At 40.6% G+C, this 22,956-nt stretch overlaps 2 protein-coding genes across 2 annotated transcripts; one reads left to right on the top strand and one right to left on the bottom strand.

Annotated features, from left to right (window-relative positions):
* Window positions 1–461: 461 nt before the first annotated feature.
* LOC107800987 (uncharacterized) lies at window positions 462–5,111 on the top strand. The gene is made up of 8 exons (XM_016624253.2): window positions 462–1,034; window positions 2,448–2,507; window positions 2,674–2,922; window positions 3,222–3,298; window positions 3,875–3,951; window positions 4,168–4,300; window positions 4,381–4,577; window positions 4,677–5,111. The coding sequence occupies exons 1-7, from the start codon at window positions 608–610 to the stop codon at window positions 4,534–4,536; spliced, it is 1,179 nt and encodes a 392-aa protein (XP_016479739.1). The 5' UTR covers window positions 462–607; the 3' UTR covers window positions 4,537–4,577; window positions 4,677–5,111.
* Window positions 5,112–5,904: 793 nt separating this feature from the next.
* Window positions 5,905–9,849, bottom strand: LOC107800988 (peroxisomal 2,4-dienoyl-CoA reductase [(3E)-enoyl-CoA-producing]-like). The gene is made up of 5 exons (XM_016624254.2): window positions 9,551–9,849; window positions 8,704–8,863; window positions 7,867–8,036; window positions 7,548–7,770; window positions 5,905–6,349 (listed from the first exon to the last, which is right to left on the bottom strand). The coding sequence occupies exons 1-5, from the start codon at window positions 9,734–9,736 to the stop codon at window positions 6,195–6,197; spliced, it is 894 nt and encodes a 297-aa protein (XP_016479740.2). The 5' UTR covers window positions 9,737–9,849; the 3' UTR covers window positions 5,905–6,194.
* Between the last annotated feature and the right edge of the window lie 13,107 nt (window positions 9,850–22,956).

Here is a 22,956-nt window from a genome sequence, read left to right as displayed (position 1 = left end):
CTTTTTCCCTAACCAATATTTTGTCCCAATTGGGTTTTCCTGGTAAGGTTTTTAATGAGGCAACACTCAATGCGTATTACAAGATATGTGTACTCTTTTTCCTTCACTAGGCTTATTTTTCCCATTGAGTTTTCCTAGTAAGGTTTTAACGAGGCACATCCAAGGGGGAGTATTATAAATCTAATGTATGTGGATGTCACTTTCAATGTATGTAGATGTTCTCTTCGTAACTGTCTTTGGCAAATTCAATACTAAACGAATGAGTTGATTAATACATGTAACTTGAGAAGAGATTTGTAACCTATAAATAGGATGTTATTCTCCTATGGAATATACATAATAAGATACTTGAAATAAGAAAAAGTTTCCTCCTCCTCTCTACATCTCTTATCTATTCTTATCAACTTCTCTTTTGGTGCTTTAGTTTATAATTATAATATTTATTTTATAACAAATATGAATAACACGATTAAACTGAAAATATATGATATGCTTGGGTTGAACCGGGTCTTGAAATTGCTTGGGTTTCAAGAATCAAGAACCAGCAATTGTGTCGAGGTTGACGCTAGTCCTTCCGCGGTACGTTCATCCACAAAACAACAATCCGATGATGCTACTTCGTTTTTCATCACCAAATTGGTCTGCCCTAACTCCGCTGCATAATTTAACCTCTTACCCAAATGCGTTTACTATTCCAACTCCTTGCCGGGTGTATTCTTCTCAATTCTATGATAGAAAAAGCCATCGTCGCCCAATAATTAGAGCTGTTAGGGAGTGGCAAGAGTACGAGGAAGCAGTAAAGGACAAAGACCTGTCTCGAGCTCTCCGATTCTTGAGAGACATTCCAATTGAAGAACCCAAAGACTCGTCAACACGTGCCGGTGGTGGGGAATTGGATTGGTTTCGGCTGGAAAGAGACTGGCAGGTTTTGGATACATGTTTGAATGCTGATGATATGAGGCTGGTTGGAAGTGCTTATGCTTTTCTCAAGGACAAGGGTCTCTTGCCTAATTTCGGAAATTACCGCAATATTGGTAACTTCTACTCCACTATTTCTGCACAATTTAAATTGAGCTGTGAATCATTTTGCTGCTGCATACCAGTTTAATCAGCTTTTTAAGGAAATGCCACGATATTAGTAAATTTATGCTCTGACAGTCCTTTCATTAGTTATTCGATTTTCAATTTTTGTACGTTCCTGGAGTTACTAATGCTGATTGATGGATTAAGGATGATTGTACCAGGAAGTTTGTCAAATTTCTGCTGGTTGCAACACCTAACTGCAACATTTCCAAGTATATAAAAGAATTGCTGGTATATGTAGCGGTCAAGCAACATTGCTCATTTTTGGTTTGTTAAGAGGCTTATTCTCGCAGTTACTAATCTGAATTAGAGTCTCGCAGCAGTTATGGATCTGAATTGGATATAAACCCCACCTTCTTTGTCACGGTTTATTTGATATAGTATTTCCTAGACATGTAAAATAAAAATTCTTTTTGTGGAACCTCTTTTCCTTATATATTTATAAATCATAGCTGCACAACAACAATAAATCACAGCTGCGCATTTCTAATAATAGTGAGCATATTTCATCAGTGCCTCTTTTTTTTTTGAAATGGTAAAAGTTTTATTTGTGTTACCAATAAGACAAGTAGTACAATAACAAAGGGAATGCAGATCAGAACATAAAGATTAAATCTACTGTCTGCCCCCTAGCAAGTCCAAGAAATCCATATACTCATTTGTGCTACCAATAAGACTACCCTTACGCCATAAAAAGAGATTCTGCAAACACTTGTTCTTGATTCTAGAAATATGGTCTCTTTGTTCTTCAAAACAAGCTCTATTCCTCTCCAGCCATAAGATCCAAAGTATGCATATAGGAATAGTATTCCAAATCTGCTGCAAGCTTTTCTGAATCCTATGCCCTTGCCAGCACTCGAGTAAGCCCCTTGTACTATTTTATTGCCCAAGAGATACCACAGATACTTAGAAAAAGATCCCAACATTGTCTCGAAATTCATCAATGTCTTACTGGTGAACTGCTTCACTCTGTTCTATTTCTACCTCGGCAATTTCGAGTCAATTGCTTGAAAGTTACTGCTCCCATGTCATCAATTTTTGAAACACTCATTTGCTGGTTCCTAGAGTGAACTTCCTTCTCTTAATCTCTTTCTTTATTTTATTGTTACACACTTCCATAGTCTAGAGTCACACACACTCAACTCCTTCACTAAACTATAAAGCTAAAACCGTACTTCAGTATAAATTAAAGAACTACGTTCTTGATTTTGTTGTCAAATAATTCTGTTATCATAGATTATTTGTCACAAATTCAGAAAACATTGCCTATATTTTTCACATTCCAAAAGAGTTGTCACCTTTAATATCACCATATTGCAATATTTTTTTGTCACAAATTCAGACAACATTGCCTATATATGCAGTTTTGGAAGGACCAAGGGATGTCACACCAACCGTCTTAAAGTCTTCAACTGGTTTAGATGGTGAGTGCTAATCCTTACCACCTCTCTGAAGCACTTAAACTGTCTGCCTTTGCATGTTACATGGAGTATTTACAAAAAAACTCTGGTTTTTACTTTTTCTCACTTTTTTTCAAGATTGAGAAAATACTGATTTAGTAACATGCTTTTCAACTCTTATGTAGTTCAGTGACCAAACTTTCGCCAAAGAAGTGGGGTCTTTCTGGAACGTCTAGCTTTCTTTTGGCTGCATCTCTTGCTGGAGTTTCGCTTCTGCTGAATCAAGGAATAGATATTAGGCCGAACATTGCGGCAGTCTTGGGGCTTGCCATGCTAGATGCTATAGTTCTTGGTGGTTCCTGCTTAGCACAAATCTCCAGCTTCTGGCCTCCCTATAAGCGTCGAATTTGTGTCCACGAAGCAGGCCATCTCCTTGTTGGTAAACCTTGTTTCAATAAACACTTGACAGAATTTACTGCAATAGAATGAAATAACTTCAGAAATTAGATTCATCCATCTTTCATGAGATTAAGTTAGGATAATGTGTGCTTCTGGGGATCTTAAGTTTCGTACGATGACGTGCCCATAGATATTATTAGCCTTGTTTTCCCAAACACCAAATGCATAGAATATCGTTCTAGCCCTTTCTATTACTTTCAGTCTTTATTGGCTGTAACATTAGAAGAAATGTAAACCTTCCTCTTATAGTAATTCATTTGTTCACTAATATGAATGCAGCATACCTGATGGGTTGTCCAATTCGTGGTGTAATTTTAGACCCCATTGTTGCAATGCAGATGGGCATTCAAGGACAGGTATTTCACTGTAGATCCTTCTTATTGTCTATCTGATTCACAGTGTAATGCTGGACCAATTGTCAGAATACAGATGGGAATTCTAGACAATTATTTCTAACTAAACATGCACAAACAGTATTCCATTAGATGTCGCACACCGTACCACAATTTAAGCCGTGACAGGATACAACCTATTTTTATTGTCTTCAATAAGTTCCCAAATTTATACCCTTCAAGTGGACCAGTTGTAGAACAAGTTTTAGCTATGTGTAGTGTAGACTCTTGCGGCTATCTAGTCCGTATTTGTCTATTGCAGAACGGTGGTTGAATGGCTTCTATAATATTGCTTTTCTACATGGCACAATGAAACATAATTATGTAGGCATGCCTCAATTTTTCCTTTTTCTCAGTAGCGGGTGCGCTTGTTCCATGAGAAGAATTCACAATTTAAATAGTGAGATCTGTAGCTTCTTATTTTCTTAGAAATCAAAGTTTCATCTTCGATACAGAAGGTTGTGGACCCATTTTAGAATTATTTGAACAGTTAAAATTTGCTCGTTTCTATTTTTTCTTTTTCTTTTTTCCTTCATGCAGGCAGGAACTCAGTTTTGGGATGAGAAACTGCAAAATGAGCTTGCTGAAGGCCGGTTAAGTAGTACCGCATTTGACAGGTAGACGTCCAAGCCAGTCATTTTGCTTACAATAGTTCCCTGGACAAAATACATTTCTATCCTGGAACCAGCTCTATGGATTTTCTGCGAGCCATTTAATTGTTGTTTTGCACAAAATCTTGTCAAATCTTTACAAAAATGAGATCAAGAAACCCTTTCAGCCATTTTGCTTACTGCGGTTCCTTGTACCAAAATAATTAAAGATAAAACTGTCAGGTACTGCATGGTTCTATTTGCTGGGATTGCCGCTGAAGCTCTTATTTATGGAGAGGCTGAAGGTGGAGAAAATGATGAAAATCTCTTCCGAAGCATCTGTATTCTTCTAGAACCCCCACTCTCTGTGGCACAGGTCTTTCTCTGATTGAAGTTACTTGCTTGTCTTATCTAGTACTCTGCTTTTATAATGCAACATTCAAAGTTTTCAAACAGATGTCAAATCAAGCAAGGTGGTCGGTTCTGCAATCTTATAATCTGCTGAAATGGCACACACATGCACATCGAGCTGCGGTAAAAGCTATTGAAAGTGGATGCAGTCTGAGTGTGGTCATTAAAAAAATTGAGGAAGCCATGTCTATGAAAAAATGAAGCTGGAAGAGAAGAATGATAGATAGATATTTGTAGAAGAGGTGATTCTCATCCTCCTTCATCTTTCCTTTCAAAGTCAGAATACTACTTGTTAATATATGAATGTACCCTAATAATTTCTTTTTGACAATTAATTGCAGGGTTTGTTGAGGTGTTTTAACTTGTCCAGGCATATTTACTGCTATGAAAAGCCTCAACTGGAGCTAGTAGAAAAGGATCGAACATTCTTTGGGCCCGTGGAGATGTCTGAGCTTTGACATTGATAGTTGCTCAAAAGGAACATGCTATTTTCCTATGAAAATGAAAATTTGGGTGAGCAGCTTTTCGCTGTGAGCTGAGTAGAATCTTAAAGTTTAGGAACTGAGAGAATCCTGCATCTAGTATCCTCTGATATAGCTGTTCCATGGAAATATTTGGCTTAACTTTTATAAGGGGCGAGAATGCTGTGGAACAACAGGGGAAAGACAGAAAGAAAAGTCTCATTGTAATTTCTTTTTGTACAGTGTAAAAGTGTAAACTACTGAGCTCATTCAATACTTTAAGCAGAAGAAGTCAAGCAATGACCTCTTTGGACTTATATTTGCTGAGAAAGCAAATGGATGTTTAGGCTGAGTTAGGGGAGGGAAAATAATTATCTTTTCATGCCAATGTACTGTTAGAACGTCCGTGCACAGGTTTCAATTCAACAGCCAACACGAATGCTGCTAGTGGATGCTGCTGGGCTAGCGCTGTGTCCACTAGTAGCACGAATGCTGCTGGGCTTGCGCTGTGTCCGCTGTTCATCTTCTCTTCTGTCTGCCGTTCAAATTTTTGGCTCTTGCTTTTTTCCCTTCAACAATTTCAGCTTCTAAGAGTTACTATGTTCCCAAGCCCACTTAGTTTTAGCAATGCTTCTGCGGAATAGTAGATTGGGAATCTGTTAGGACTTCTATTGTAGTTTTTGGCAACCATATCTCAGCTCTTGCTTAATCCTTCCCTTTGGGGTAGGGAATGAGCTATGATGGTTTTTGGAACGTAATAATACCGTAGTCAATCCAAATCTGGCGTCTTCCTATTGAATGTGTTGTTACAATTACACTATTCATTTCCTTTAGTTGGAAATATAATTCATACAAATTACTGTTGAATTCAACCTTATCTTGCGACCTTCTCTCATTAAGAGCGTCTTAGCCTGATGAGGGGATTGTGAGCGTCTTAGCTGCCAACAGCTTTGTTTAGGGGAAGGTGCCTGAAATGTGGCCGCATCTCTGGATCAGGTGCAAGGACAAAAGAAGTCCTTGGGCAAGAGAAAATCGAATAGCGCATGCTTTGGGACATGAATTGAAACACCTGCTGGAAATCTTTTGTTCTTAAAAAATGTACACGCACTGGTTGGCTACCTGTCTTTATTTACTAGTGCACGATAAACAAAACAAAAAGATAGTACTAACTGTTTTCTTCACGAGAAAGACAGTACTAACTTTAGCTGCTGAGGAAGTTGCTTAACATGCTAATAAACTCACTTCCAATTGTGTGTTTATATACTTAAATTTATGTCAATGGACGCTAGCCAGAAATAATGTAGTCAAGGTTTTCAACAAGTTCTTTGCTGCAGCTAAACTTTAATTCCTCCCGATATGCTGTTGAACCACAATGTCTTATAAATATAGTTGATACACTTAAAGCTTGCTGGAAGGAACTCCTACTGGTGCATTTCTTGATCTTTTCTCGACTGTTCGAGAGAACTCTTTAACTGCATCTTTAGGTAGATGTCGAGGTCTGCTCAGCCAGAGTCCTCCATCGACAATAATGGTGGTTCCATTGATATATTTGCCTACATGCAGGAAGCATATGTAAGAAAGTAAAAAAGATATTACTACAAGCAAGAAGCAAATCGAGGGTTTCTAATTGAAGTCTTGATTTAGCCTAAAAATGCAAGTAAAGTGGATGTTCCATATTGATGCAGTAACTGCATGCACGTAAATTTGCATCCTTTTCAGGAAAAAAAATATGGTTTCCAGTATGCAACGTGCTTTCTTCAATTGCCATGTTTATAAACATTTTAAAACCAATACAATTAAGGAGAAATAGCAATAAAAGCAGGTTTATGAACAAGATAGGCACTTCCAAGTTCCAACTATAGCACGCTCTTATCTCACAGTAAACGCAGAAGATCATCAAATAACTGCGAACACAGTTGCAAGGTTCTATACAACCGCAACAGTCATCAAAGAGGACAAACATGTTTTAAGTAAAGGATAAACAATGGTTGGTTTCTCTTCCTCTTTTTCGTTGGAGGCAGCAGCAGATTCAGGATGTATTATCAGTAGGTTCGAAGTTTTGACCGACATCACGGCGCCCATTGCTCTCCTGAACCAGTGGGTTTGGTTCTCTTGAAGTTTCTCATACAAATTCAAGGTCAGTTCTAATAGCTGTGGGTCCAGATATGAATTTTCGCTTACATATTCAAGGTCGGAGCTAAAGCAGGCTTGAATATGGATTTTCACACACAAATTTCGAGGTTGGAGTTAAAAGCATTTAGTTCAAATATGGATTTCCACATAGATGTCCAAGATGAAGTGAAAAGCTGTGGATTTATCCGGACCGAATGCATTTACATTCTCCTTATTGGTAGCATATATTACCCGAAGCAAAGGAAAACGTAGAAGTGGTAGCGGGAGTCAATCAAGTAAGTCCAACCATCCCGTGCAGAGCAAAAGAGTGGCAAAGTGAATTCCTCATTACAAAAGCTACTGAACATGAGTGACAGGAAGAGACACACCACGAGAGGATAGGAAGAATTGACACCAACTGGTCACAGCAATAGTGAACTTGGACATGGTGGTGAGGCAAGAGTGAGGGTAGAGGTAGAAACTGTATGTCACCTAATATGAACCAAGTCAGTAATGATAAAATATATCTATGCCGATCAATATTTCATATCTAGAAATTCATTTAGTATCATCAATATCAATATGACCCATTTAACACATCATACATTAGTACGAGTATAAAAAGCATCAGGTACCAACCAGCATCTGATGCAAGGTACAGAGCAGCCATGGCAATATCATATTTCTCCCCAAGTTTGTACAGAGGCATGTATTCTCTGGTCTTAATGTTTATCTCATCCGGTACAAGTTTACGCAAGCCAGCAGTATCACCTATGGGGCCTGGTGCAATACCGTTGACTCTAATATCATAGTCTGTGCCCCACTCTAGAGCCAAATTTCTAGTGACTGCATCAACAGCAGCCTGCAGAGAGAGATGATGCAAACGAGAACTAAAAATAAAAATAAAAAATAAAAAATGAACACAAACTATACTTGAAGCAAGGCTAAAACTTCAAACCTTGGCAGCAGCTACATGGATTTGATACCAAGATGCAGTGTAATGCAAAGTAGCACTAATGTTCAGTATTATTCCACCTGAAGTCGAATTCCTCCCAGGTCCTCCTTTCTTGATATAGTTAAGTGCTTCATGGCACATGGTGAATGTACCAACAGAATCAATATCTAGTACTGCAAAAGCCATCATGAGCATACCAAAAGAATCAATACGTAATATTGTTAAAGCATTCTCCTCACTTCAAATCAGAGAGGCAGGTAAATCCTATCCTTTTTCTTACACAAGCACTCCCCTCACTCAACCTCCATTTTATACCTCACGCTTCTTGATAAGCCCACGAGATAAATGGAGAAACAGAGGAAAACTTTCCTCTCTTCCACGCTTGTTTTGGGAAAATAGATTAAGAGAAGCTGACAATACAGAAGGTTTGGAGAGGAATTTTTCACACTCATGTCCAGACATAGTTATTAGTTTCTGTGTTTAACCTCTCACCTTTTTGAACATTGAATCGACTTCAAGAATAGTAGCCATGTTGAAGAAGCTGGCCAGAATTAATAGAGGTGATTCTAACGATTTTTAAGCCAAGTCAGCTACTGGAACAGAAAAGCTCCTAATATACCAAGGACTAGAAACTACGAATGAATTTTAAGGTCTCACGAATGTTGCTATGAATCTATTGAATACTCGTCATCTAATCTTGTCCGTCTTTCTTTTCCTTCCTACTTGAATGGGGTTTGTTTTATTGCACATATCAGCAGGATGTTAAGGTCTTAGAAGGTTCACTTGTGCATTGATACATAAGAAGCTTAATAATCTGTTCAAAATCTTTATGAAACAAACCTGTCCTGAAGCCATTTGGAGATAAATCCTCAGGAGATACAAGGAAATTGCCAGCTGCAGCATTGACAAGAATGTCAAGCTTCCCAAAATGATTGACAGTTAACTCTACAACTCTTTTTGCATCTTCTTGCTTTCGCACGTCCCCCTCAAAGCCAATTGCCTAGTGATGTGCAATGGAAACAAAGGAAGGTAAGACGACACTATCACAACTGAAGTAGTACTCACTGTCCCTCTGTATTTGACTGTGCATGGAGTTTAAGTAATAATGGACTTTAGACTCGTAAGTTTAATATTATAACAAACCAAAAGTACCCTTAGTTCTATGGCATCACATTCCTATAAGAACATGTTATTAAAGACAAAGTGATTATGTTAACTTCTATCTTTGATGGTGCAGATTGTTAGATAAGTTGTTTGGTAGTTTTGATGAGTTGTTGCTATTTCTTTTTTTACTGCATATTGGGGTTGTCCATATGCAATTTTATTGTTACCTATACTGAACGCCATTTGGTAATAAAATTCTGTTATTTACCCAAAAAAAAAAAACACATTAAAAAGTTTCTAAATAAAAAACGATAAAGATCCAATCTAAACGACTGATGAAGTGGCACTTTTAAGGTAAAGCAACATTACTTTGATTCAATCGTCTGATAAATAAGCTGACCCATCTGTACGAAGGCAAAGAACCAAATAACTGTACTTTGTAAATATATAACCCTAAATGATCACAAGCGAAATCAGGTAAAAGGACAGCGTACAGCTACTGCTTGGTAAAAGCGCTGATTACAAAGAAATGAACAAAAATGATTAGGTAAAAGGAAAGGAGAAAAGGGAAAAAGAATATTACAGGAATACCAAGGGATTGAAGGTAGGAGACGGCGGAGTAGAGGATGGTCTTGCGGCGGCCCATGATGGCAACGGAGGCACCATGTTTGCCGAATTGAGTAGAGATCTCAAGGCCGATACCAGAACCGCCTCCGGTCAAAAGTGCTACTTTCCCTTTTAGTATGTCTGACTTGAAAGGAGACTCCATTACAAGTACAAGCGCTCTTTGTTTGTTTGTTTGTATTAGTGAGAGCAGCAAAATAGCCTGACCAATAAGCACTTTCCTTCGGTCCTAACCAATAATAAGCACAATATCGTGCTTGAACCAAGTCAATCAAATAAATTCAAAAGTTAAAAAATAATAAAATGAAAGACAAACAAAAATGAGAGGCCAAGGCTAATTTTCAAGTTTAATTCATATACAAAAGAAGAAAATAGAAGTGTATGAGATGTGTCCTCTAACAAGGCATATACATGTATATATATACATAATACAATGAATGTCCACCGACAGCTAGTCTGGCTGTGGACCCGTCCAGCTGTGGTGCACTACTTTATGTTGGCATCATGTGATCTCCATGAATGTGTTGGCAGCCCATGTGCCAATGGTCTTGTCCAGCTGTTGTGCCCCAGTTCTTGCTGGCAGATAGTTGCCTCCATGATTGCCTAGACAGGCTGTGGTCCTACCCAGCTGTGCAGCACATGCCTTTGCTGGCAGTCAGTTGTTTCCATGATTGTCCTGGCAGGCTGTGGTCCTATACAGTTGTGCTGCATGCGACTTTGCTCGCACATTGTGGCCTCCATGAAGGTCCGGACTGCCTGTGGGATTGTTGCCTCCATGTGCAAAGACCTTCTGGTCTTTGGCAGCCAAGTTTGACTCGGTTTGCAGCCCTTTAGGCGGCAAATTTGGTCGGAAAATATGTGGGGCGGTACACCCCCCACTTGAAATGGCGACGACCGCGGCGCCACAACGGTTCAAGTAATCGTGAACTTGATCTTTGAACGGCCATAGCGCCTCATATGTTTCCCACGATGCCTCCTCTAGCGGTTGCCCCTTCCAACGGACAAGAAATTGGCGCTTGAATTGCCCCAACCTACTCCTTGTATCACTCGATGGTTGATAATGGCCTCGACTTCCTTGTAGACGACCGAAGGAGTTACGAAAATATTTGGTCGGCTTGATTGTCTCCGCTCCATATCACCCTTCTCTCCACAACGTGCCTCTGACGGACTGACATGCCCCGACCCAAGCAACTCTTCAGGTTGCTTCTTTGAATCCTCCAACTCTGAAGGCGCCATGTACGGACCCATGGCAGGTGGCTTCGCCCACGGTATGAAGTTCTTCTCCTTAAGGACTTGTTGTTCACAAGGAGTCAAGGTTTCGTCCACCTTGACCTCCTTAGTCTCTGTCCTGACTGCCAAAATCATTGCTCCCTCTTCCTTGAAGCCTTTCACGATTTGAATCGCGGACAATTGACTAACAACTTGTGGCACTCGAACTATCGGTACCACACATGGACCCCTCAGGTCATAAATGTAGATCTGGTTGAGATATGGGCAGATGAAGGCCTTCACTTCATCCCAATAGTCCAGCCCTAGTACCAGATCAAACACATCCAGGGAAGCGACAAAGAAACTCACGTTTCCCTGCCAAGCTCCTAAGTTGAGTTACACATTACGGGCAACTCCTTTCACGTTGGTGGGTTTGGCATTTATGGTCTTCAGCACGGAACTGCTAGGACCAAACACAAGGGCAAGTGACTTAGCCTTTGCTTCCGACACAAAGTTGTGTGTCGGGCCGCTATCTACCATGATACGAACAGATTGTCCGTTCAATCTTGCATCCACGAACAGGGATCCTAGCTTTCTCGATTTAGGCTCCCTTCCAATCACATCGTTGCCTAATGAGTGAACCAGTTTGTCAATGTCATGCTTCCCTTGGGCAGCTTGCTTCAAAGCAGGCTTTTTGGCTAGTACCGCGCCCAGTATCATGTTGCCAAGATGAGCTATGCCTGACGGTTGTTGAACTTCTACTTCGGCTTGTTTATCAACTTAGAATCTCTCTCCTCTGTTAGCCTCTGCTCGGCCGCAATTAAGGCACCGAGTTTCTTCAAAGAAGGACAATCCTTGTAACCATGACTAGTGTTATTGCAGATGTAACAACCATTGCGGGGACCAACTTCCTTCTTCCGTTGATTATACTGGTCACGCCAGTGAGATGCCTTGTTGCCTTCTTGTCTGGAATCGCGGTCCGAGGCAACAACTTACTTGCCCTTGTCTCGATGCCCATGGTCTCCACTAGGTTGGAAGTTGGTGTCCCTTGCCTTTGTGGCTTCAGTCCTAAAATCATTTAAGGACTCGGCCACCGCGATAGCTTCATCGACGTCTTGGACTTGACGCCGCTGCAATTCCTGTTTGGCCCAGTTTTGAAGGCCATCTATGAAGGTGAATAACAAGTCTTCGCTTGCCATGTTCAGAATCTGCAGGATGAGTTTAGTGAATTCCTTCATGTATTCACTAATGGAAGTTGTTTGCCTGAGCTCTCTCAACTTCCTACGTGCCTCATTGACAATGTTTTGGGGGTAGAACTGGCGCTTCAGTTCGAACTTGAACTGTTCTCAGCTCTTGATGGAGCAAGTTCCCTTCTCCATGTTTGTTTTCTTCCTCCTCCACCAAAGCATAGCGGTGTCGGCAAGATACATCATTGCTACCCGGATCTTGGCAACCTCATCAACGATGCTAAGGTTCTCAAAGTAGTCTTCCATCTTCCAGATGAAGTTCTCTACTTCTTGAGCATTTCGTTTGCCCCTAAACTCCTTTGGTTTTGGCCCTCGATTGTAGTTTCACGCACTATTACATGTCCAGTGCCACCGGCTAACCTTGCTACCTGTAGTTGTTGCTTTAGGACTTCAATTTCCCCGTACAATGCCGATACAGCCTTGGTCAACTTAAGATCAAGGTTGGTCAGTCCTTCCTTCTGCTCATCAATCACTTAATCTAACGTCTCTTTGACGTCTCCTAGTCCATCTAGGGTAGTAGACTCAAGTGAGCTGAACTTGTGTTCAACAACTTGCATGTGCTGATTTAAAGCATCTAAACGAGCTTCAATGAGATCTATTCTTACACCTAAGAGATTTGAGGTAGAAGCCTCACAATCTTCACCACGGCCAACCTGTTGTGGGGGCTAACACAAAAGCTGGCGCCTCACTTGTTACGGCTATGGGGGATCTCGCACTTTGCTCATTCCTCTCTTATTTGGTTTCGGTCTCTTTGTTGGTGACTCGTCTCTCCCACGAATGTTGTCTAAGGTAACATCATCTCCATCAGTTGCCATGGTCAACTAACCTCACTCTGATACCAATTGTCACTGGACCGTTTTTCTGAGGGCTCCGTGAGGACAACAAGATAGCCTAACTACTACTCTTGCTTCAGTCCTAACCAATAATAAGCACAGTGTCGTGCTTGAACCAAGGCAATCACACAAACTCAAAGGTTGGAAGACATTGAAATGAAAGACACACAAAGATGGGAGGCCAAGGCTAATTTTCGGGTTTAGTTCATATACAAAAGAAAGTAATACAAGTGTGTGAGATCTGCCCTCTAACAAGGCATATACATGTCTATATATACCATGAATGTCCACAGGCAGCTAGGCTGGCTGTGGACCCGTCCAGCTGTGGTGCACTGCTTTATGCTGGCATCATGTGATCTCCATGAATATGTTGGCAGCCCATGTGCTAATGGTCTTGTCCAGCTGTTGTGCCCCAGTTCTTGCTGGCAGATAGTTGCCTCCATGATTGCCCAGACAGGCTATGGTCCTACCCAGCTGTGCAGCATATGCCGTTGCTGGCAGTCAGTTGTTTCCATGATTGTCCTGGCAGGCTGTGGTCCTATACAGTTGTGCTGCATGTGACTTTGCTGGCACATTGTGGCCTCCATAAAGGTCCGGACTGCCTGTGGGATTGTTGCCTCCATATGCAAAGACCTTCTGGTCTTTGGCAACCAAGTTTGGCTCGGTTTGCAGCCCTTTAGGTGGCAAATTTGGTCGGAAAATATGTGGGGCGGTACAACAAGCCCTCTTTGTTTGTTTGTTTGTTTTTTGTTTTCCGTTGAATTCCACGGAACTGGAAATGTAAGAACGTGTTTGTTATGTGGGTTACTATTAGCATGTTCGTGTATGAAAATTGTAATCAACGGACATCCGCCTTGGGATTATCACCACACCACACAATACTGCAAATGGATCCTCCTCTTAATGTGGTGGGGCCACTTACAAGTAAGGTCCTTCAACTAGTGTGTACCTTACCTCTACCTTGAATATAGAGATACTGTTTTCGATAGACTCTCGGCTCACAAAAGACGAGAAAAAAGCAACAACACCAAACAATAACAACAAAAAAATAGTAGAAACAAAATGAAAGAAACAATAAGTAATAAATCTAACAATAAGAAATACAAGTCTAACACTAATACTCTTGACTACCTACTAGTCGTCTACCTTGATCACCTTCCTATCAAGGGTCATGTTCTCGGTAAGCTGAAGAAACTTCATATCTTGCCCAATCACCTCTCTCCAATACATTTTCGGCCTACCTCTACCTCTCCACAGCTCCTCCAGCGCCAACCTCTCACACCTCCTTAGTGGAGCATCTGTGTCTCTCCTCTTCACATGCCCAAACCATCTAAGCCTAGCTTCTCGCATCTTGTCCTCCACCGGAGACACTCCCACTCTGGCCCAGCTATCTTCATTTATTATCCTATCCATCCTGGTATGTGTATGAGTAAAAACTTTATTTGACATATTTGGCCCAGTCAACTGTAATAAAGCATACGATGGTGGTGACGTGTCGACATGACTCCGAAATATCGAGGTCAGAGGTGAAGGATAAAGCGGTATCGAGGTCAAACTGGTTTGAAAGATGACAAGTACGAGCATTCATCCTGGATACGAGGTGATGGCCAGCCTTGGAATTTAGATTCCCTTTTACTATCTAGGGTTTGTGGCCCATGCGCTCTTATAAATAGGAAGAGATGTTTATAAAAAAGGATTTTGGATCTTTGGTAAAGAATTTCATCAACATTCTTTGTACAAGATTCTCACTTTATTGAATCGAAACAAAGCTTGACTTTACACCCTCCTTCATTTATCCCTCCCCGATCCAAGAAAGATCGAAATATACGGCTGTTTATCATCATCCATCGTTAGGAGAAAGACATCTGGGGAACTCATCCTTGACGGGTTATCTCTGTCTCATTCATTATTTGAAATTCATTTATTGTCATTTATTTCTCTCTTTTGTATTTTCAAGTCATTATTTCTCCATTATTGTCCAAAGTTGTTTTCTTTAATGTTATATATTAAATATTCACCGTAAAATACTAGATCTATCCTTGGATATTAATGTTGACTATGATTAACCCTATTTTTCAACAAATCTAATTGTATAAAAATGAAATCTATTTTTCTGGTCATACAGTTTGGCGCCTTCTGTTGGGATATCATAGTCACACTATTAGTTTTCATTCATATCTATAATGTTCATAATTTGCTAACCTAGTACACTGCATGGTTATTCCTTTCTCTTGGCATACAAAGACTCCATGGCAGGTAACTAAGGAAAAACCGACCGAGGAAAAGGAGCTAGAGCGACAGACATCATCCCGCTCAATCTAATGAGTGCCATCGACGAAGGGTATGAAACACAAGACGAAGAAACGACCCCTATGCCATCTCCCATGCTCAAGAAGTCGTCGACACCCTTATGTAGAACGACCAAACCCAACGGAAAAGAATCTTCCACGTCCGCAAAAAAAGGAGCACCACCCGCCATAAAAAACTCCTAGAGGCCTGGCTAACTAACACCTTAGTCAGCGTGATGAGTAAGCAGGTCCCGTGCACGACCGTGGAAACCCCAAAGACCCATGCAGCCCAGCATAGGAGTGGGCAGGACTACTAACTAAATCCTCCAACTCCAGGTAATACCCATACAACTGTTGATAGTGCAGGTGATGACGCCCTCAATGCCATATTAAAAAGAATAGAGGAGATAGAGAATGAGAACATGTCACTCAAGGAACATATGAAAGAGCATGAAGAATGGGTAGATAAGATACCAGGCCTCCCCAAATTAATACCAAAGAGAGACGCCAATAGGTTTGTAGAGCAGCCCCGAAACCAGGGTAAACGACATTTTTGCCATTAGACAATCCTTAGGGGAAGGGCTAAGGGACTTCCTTGTTCGGTTCAACAGAGTAAGGATGACCTTACCAAATGTCTTTGAAGAAATGTCCGTAGCAGCCTTCCAGAACGGGCTAAACAGAGAAGGGTTGAGGGCGACCAAAAAGCTGCTCAACCGATTGATGAAATACACACCGGCCACCTGGGACGAGATTCACAACTCCTATTATGACGAGGTCAGAGAAGATGACGAAGACCTCAATGGGCCAACCCGATGACTCATCTCAGTGCAGTCTGAACCCAAGAGGAAACACAGGGATAATAAGAGGAGAGGCCATCTAATGTTGTAACCGGGCAGAGATCGGCATCAACCTTACATCAGGCCACTTGTCCCCAACTTCTACCGCGAAGAATGGCCCCTCTAGGCCGAGATCAGACATCCCCAGAAGTGGCCAAGTTAAGGCTCCTCTCGAATACGTGACCCATCTAAACACTAGCCCAAATGAAATACCTCCAGTCACCATGCTCAAAATCAACAACTACACGCAATTCGACATCAAATACACGAATTGTATGACCATAACCATGGAGAAGCACGCAATATACCACAACTCAGAGAGAACATAACCAAGGCACAATCAACCATTCAATACCCTAATAACCATCTCGCTCAAATTACGCTACAATGTCCGAACAGAACCACATCATGCGTGCATATAACTAACAAATCACAACCCCTCGTTGCATAGAAGAGTAACACATAGAACATATCAGAAAACGAACAAGATCAACTCCAACTGAATGACACACCTCTCTGCAATAACGGTGTCGAGTCAACAAATCCGACCCGGTGTAGAATACACATCCTCATTGGACTAACAATGGGCCCCTAAATCAACTCCGGTCATCTCTAAATGGATAAATAGTCCTCCAAAAGTCCACAATGACCTAACCATAGCACGTACTATCATTTAGATAACTTTGGCCACATCTTCACAGTCCGCAACCCCGAAACAATCTACTTCTAAGATCTCCCAGTCTCTAAATCCATAAAACACATGAATTACCATAATTGATCCCAACTCCACCACCTGAATATCTAACACATCTCTCATGCACGATCATCCTACGAGGAATACTTCCATAATTATTTCGTGCCACATAGCAAAAATCTGAACATCAGCAGTCGATCAACCAGGCGAGTACCGCAATACCAATGAAGCATCCGTAAGTCAAACCACAGTGCGCCTTCTGAAATGCGCATCCTTCTCAAGCAATACCAAGTAGTAATAGCATTTATCTAATCATCTGAAACCGTCCATGTTGTCTAAGAATTCATGACCTTCCTTTTAAAATTGAACTGTATACTTGCACATGCAAATCCCAATCTCATACCACGCACCGCCTCTATCAGGCCATTATATAAAAACATGAGAATCCCGTAATCAACTCCGAGTCACCAGCAGAATACATACCCGATTAGTCAGAAACCTTTCATTTGATCTCATCCAAGAGAAAATCACAATACGCAACATGCTCCTCATGCCGGTAGGAAATATCCATCTCAAACCGTGGTAGAAACCATTGGGAACTCTTTGAAACCCATTTGCACATAACCAAGCCATCAAAACTGAATTTCTCTAACTCAACCAAGCCACGATGGTCGCCAAACCAAGAGTATTGCCACAAAACACTTGTAGAGACTCACCACATCATAAGTACCCAAAGAACCGATCATATCCATTACTGTGCTGATCCAACCTACTACCAAGCTTTCCTATTTCTCTGATTTCTTTCCGAATTACCCTCAAATTAACACTTTTCCTTGTCAGAACAATACGATCCTTACCCAAAACTCACCACAAGAGATCCTAGCATAAAACCACACCGCCCTAAGGCCCATAAGCCATTGTATTTCCTCTTAGCACCCCCCAAATTACCACAATTGAGATACCCACTTTGAAGAGACCTTATGTGAACCTAAAACTGTTTCCTTTCCCTTCCTGATACTGAAATGTAGAATCCATAATTATATAGAAATACCGTGAGTCTCGACACCATCCAATGTAAATCTCAAATTCTAGCTATATACAAATCCGAAAAATTCTCAATTGCTACATATAAATCTCGAATCCATTAGAACCTTCTCGAGAGTCATCCACTCTGCTCAAATTTCAATTGCACTGCCCAAATAGGCTGAACGACCTGTGCCCCATTAGCACGGCAATACCCAAAGAAGTAATCCACACCTCTAATCAATCGAGTAAATTCCTACTCCATGCGCACCACATCCTTCATGAATCTTAACTTAATCATTCTATGATTCCCAAAGACCCATAAAGTGTAATACACCATGTACCCCGATATTTCCTTCATTAAGTCATCCTCAAAACCAGCCTTTGCAAGTTATAACCGATACAGAAGTATACCTCATACCGAAACCACTACAACACATAACCATGCAATCAAATCGTCGGTAACAAACTCCCCCACTTGGCTCAAAGCCATATATCAAAACACTCGGTAACTAACAATGCCCATACTTTATTACTGCCATAATACCGCAGTGGGATTCAACTAAATCCTTCATAAGCTCAGGTAACATAAACCATATAATACCTCAAATCATTTGCTAAGCTCGCATTCACCTTCGTGGCAGTCAAGTCAATTTTCTCAACCAATCCAAACCCAAATCGCAACACCTAACTCACTGGTAGAAGAAACTTTCCTCAATCGGCATAAGAATCACATAACCTCAGAACATCTCGCACGAGGTAACCCACCTGCATAGCCTCAAACTAGAATTTATCTACGCCCTTTCACAGCCTCAACTACTATGCAACACTTAATCTTCCCGAGTCTAAACTCAATAGCAATACATGAGAATCTACTTTATTACCCAAATGAACAACATGAAAGAGTCCCTCAAAACACTCGTAACTCAAGATTGCATAACACATCCAAAGAAATCGAGCATCCAACAGTCCTTTTCACATCTCAAGCAAACTTTCCCAACACATTCAAACCATCTGAATACAGCCCGCAGTCACATCATACTTATCATATAGCCATCCAACCACTCATCGAGCCACAAATTCCACTCATAAGGACACCACCGGACATATAAGTCCAAAAGCACATGCTTACATAACTGAAACTATCGAGCCTAAGCTGCGGTCTAAATCTGGCCTCAAGTACTCCAGACTGGTCCATCACCAAAACACAGAAACCACATCTCGTACCCCGTTCATGGAATTCCACAAGCCGTCGATGCACAGCTAATACCGAGCGCTCACATACACATACGAGTGAGTGGAAAGACTTCAAAGAGATACGCTTCAAGCTGAATCAATACCGCATGATAAGGAAAGAAAGATGAAAAGTTTATCCTAAATGACATGTAGCCTCTCGAAGATAGACATAGACGTCATCATACCGATCTGCAAGACTCTACAGACATTTGCTCATGACTCGTAGAACTTATGAACCTAGAGTTCTGATACCAACTTGTCACGATCCAAAATTTAACTAGTCGTGATGGCCCCTAGCCCAACCTGCTAGGAAAGCCAATTAGCAACAATCTAATTCAAATGAGATTTACCGAGAGAAATAATGATAATATAATGAACTTTTATATAAAGAATTTCTTAATGACTGGTAGTACAAATCATGAACTTCTAAGATTTAGAGTTTACAAAGCTAGTATGAAATAAGTACATCATCTGTCTGAAATGTACATAAATAGATTTTCATAAGTCTAAAGCTACCATGAATAAGAGGCAGCTATAAACAGAACGCAAGTACATATTCATTGCCAGCTTCTGCCAAACACAGCAACATCAGCTCCAAAATCTGCATGCAAGGTGCGGAAGTGTAGTATGAGTACAACCGACCTCATGTACTTAATAAGTAACAAACATAACCTTAGGTTGAAAGTAGTGACGAGCTTGGACAACGGTCAGAGTCCAATACCAATAGCCAACAATAACTCACAACAATATAATAAAAGTAGTACAAGAAATAACTCAAAGATATAATGCTCAGCTCGTTCACAGTTACGGGAAATAGATATGTTTTTCAAGTATAACAGTAAAACATAAATCTTTCACTGAAATTACCAAAATATGAGTAAGTCAGAAAACTGTGATTTTTCCCAAAACTTTCAACAACAGATAAGATATTTCAATCTCAGCTAGCATGAGGAAAGTACATCTCTAAGCCTATATGTCAATATGCATGTGAAGTCATGAACGTCACAATACCGTATAGCATGAGGAAATGCATCTCTATGCATGTATGTCAAATATACATGTCAATGCAATGCATCCCAGTGATGAACTCATGTACTCATACTCTCGGAGTACTCAATCTTACTGTCTCACACTCCCACTCATCACGCTCAATCACTCAGCACACCCAGTCTCTCAACACTGTACGGTGCCTGCTGCGGCGCGCATCCCGATTCCATCATGAATCAATAACAATTGCGCTCAATGTTGGTATGTTAGACTTCGGAGGGGCGGATCCTGACCAAGCGCTAATATAAGCCATCATGGCCTGCTGCGTCATGCAGCCCGATCCCATCAATAATATATATAAAGCCCACAGGACATGCTGTGGCGTGCGACCCGATCCCATCATGCGTCAATAGTTCCCGCTGCGCAGCCCAATCCCATCAATGTCACTCACAAACAAGCCCTCGGCCTCACTCAGTCATCAACCTCTCCAGTATCCCGGGCTCACAAATCTCATGCCAATCAGCCCAAACAATGATAACATGATGTGACAACAAATGATAATATAGACTGAGATATAATATGTAAATGAATGAATATGACTGAGTATGTGATTGTAATTTAAGCAAATAACTCCACAACAGAAATGACCTCAATGAGTCCAAGCAGAATAAGTATATAGCCTAAACATGGATCACAGCTCAATTACTCTAGCACGTAAAAATTTTATGGATAAAAACAAGTTTAGGTAGCTACACAGTACCACAAAATCAACTAAGACACAATTCACACAGTACACGCCCACACGCCTGTCACCTAGCATGCGCGTCACCTCAACACCAAATATATAACATGTATATTAAGGGATTCATACCCTCAACACCAAGTTTAGAAGTGTTACTTACCTCGAACAAGCCAAATCTAATATCGAGCAAGCCAAACAATACTCTAGAAACACCATCCCATGCGCATCAACCTCCGAATTGCTCGAAACTAGTCATAAGCAACTCAAATACATCAAAAAATGCCTAAGGAAACAAACTCAATCAATAAAGGTCGAATCTTTAATCAAAAGCCCAAAGTCAACCCAAAAGTCAAACTCGGGCCCGCACTTCAAAATCTGACAAAACTCACAAAATACGATAACTCATTCAATTACGAGTCTAACCATACTAGTTTCACTCAAATCTGATTCTGAATCGATGCTTAAAACTCAAAAATTCACTTTACGAAATTTTAGACAAAACCCCCAATTTCTCTTTTGAAATCATCAACCAAATGCCAAAAATGAGGATAGATTCATGAAATATAATCAAAACCGGGTGGAGAACACTTACCCAATCCATATGGTGAAAATCGCCTAAAAGTCGTCTCAATCCGAGCTCCAAATATCAAAATATGATAGAAGAACCAAAACCTCGAATTAAATAGAATTTGCCCAGGCATTTTCGCACCTGCGACGTCGCTTCTGCGACAACATTTACGCTTCTGCAACAACAACTAAACACCTGACTCCTCGCACCTGCGGATCTCCTTCCGCTTCTGCGCAACCGCAGGTGCGAAGAGAAACTCGCTTCTGCACTCTAGCTCGATTCTGCGTTCCAGACTTTCGCTTTTGCGATGCCGCAGAGGCACCCAAATCATCCGTTTCTGTGAAGACTCCGCACCCAGCCTTCTCCCGCTTCTGCGATGAATAGTCCGCATCTGCGATGTCGCTTCTGCGACCAAGACTCCGCAGATGCGGCTACACCAGCACCAGAAATCTTCAGTAATGCAACAAGAGATAAAAATGATTTGAACCATGTCCGTAACTCACCCGAGCCCCTCGGGACCCCGTCCAAATATACCAACAAGTCCCATAACATAACATGGACCTACTTGACGCCTCAAATCACACATAACAATATCGAAATGATGAATCGCAGCTCAAATCGAACTTAAGGAACTTTTGAACCTCTAACTTTCAAAACTCGTGCCAAACTATATCAAATCAACTCGGAATGAACTCAAATTTTGCACACAAGTCCCAAATGACATAACGAAACTATTCCAATTCCTGGAACTATAATTCGAATTCGATATCGTCAAAGTCAACTCTCGGTCAAACTTATGAACAATCCAAACCTTCAAATTTTCAACTTTCACCAATTAGTGCCGAAACCTTCTAGAAATTTCCAAATGAAGTTTCGGGCATGTGCCCAAGTCAAAATCATCATCCAGACCTAATGGAATCATCAAAACTCCGATCCGAGGTTAAATACTAAAAAGTCAAACTTCGTCAATTCTTCCAACTTGAAGTTTCAATCATGAAATTCATTCTTCCAAACTAATTCCAAAACACCTGAAAACCAAAACCGACGATTCATACAAGTCATAATACATCATACGAAACTAATCAAGATTTCAAATAGCTGAACGGAATGCAAATGCTCCAAAACGACTAGGCGGGTCGTTAAGGAATGATTGGACGCTTCTAATCTTCATTTACCTATTTACGTACCTGGAATACTGGAGTAGTTAGTGAGTCAAAGGCTATTGGGACTTTGCTTCTCTTTTCTTTTATGGGCAATGCATTGAGTTGCCTTTTTTTCTTAACTTCTAATGCCCTCAACTTAAGATGTTTTCATAGAGTATAGGATGATTTAGTCTGGGTCTATAGGGAGGATAAAATATAAGTCAATTGATTTCCAACGGTAAGCTATTTGGACTATAACATTTATTATTAATTGATTGCTATAAATTGATGGGGTTAGTTTTTCTCTAATATTCTATCCAGATATTGAATTTGCATCTTTATAATTAATTATGTGAACATGTTTTACTGAGTCTTAAACTCAAAATAAGTTTATTAGAGAGCTTTCATGTTGCTTACAGTTGAATTTGACAATCAATTTTGGCATGATTTGCTTAGAAATTCTGATAGAATTCACTATTTCATCGTGATGAAGTCTTTAGTGTTCTTCTAGGCATTGGGACTATTGATTTTTTCTCTATTGTGTGAGATGTTCTGTGAGG

Source organism: Nicotiana tabacum, chromosome 9 (assembly GCF_000715075.1).
Source record: "Nicotiana tabacum cultivar K326 chromosome 9, ASM71507v2, whole genome shotgun sequence".
In the NCBI taxonomy this organism is placed as follows: Eukaryota; Viridiplantae; Streptophyta; class Magnoliopsida; order Solanales; family Solanaceae; genus Nicotiana; species Nicotiana tabacum.
The sequence above is the reverse complement of the archived record's forward strand: the minus strand, read 5'-3'. Positions and strand labels throughout refer to the sequence as shown.

Excerpts from the sequence above, each read along its gene's own strand:
- LOC107800987 (XM_016624253.2), top strand. The coding sequence starts at position 608 with ATGATGCTACTTCGTTTTTCATCACCAAATTGGTCTGCCCTAACTCCG. Across the intron at positions 1,035-2,447 it reads CGGAAATTACCGCAATATTG|TTTTGGAAGGACCAAGGGAT; the intron begins GTAACTTCTACT and ends CTATATATGCAG. Across the intron at positions 2,508-2,673 it reads GTCTTCAACTGGTTTAGATG|TGACCAAACTTTCGCCAAAG; the intron begins GTGAGTGCTAAT and ends TATGTAGTTCAG.
- LOC107800988 (XM_016624254.2), bottom strand. The coding sequence starts at position 9,736 with ATGGAGTCTCCTTTCAAGTCAGACATACTAAAAGGGAAAGTAGCACTT. Across the intron at positions 8,864-9,550 it reads TTCAATCCCTTGGTATTCCT|GCAATTGGCTTTGAGGGGGA; the intron begins GTAATATTCTTT and ends GCACATCACTAG. Across the intron at positions 6,350-7,547 it reads GTACCTTGCATCAGATGCTG|GCAAATATATCAATGGAACC; the intron begins GTTGGTACCTGA and ends TCCTGCATGTAG.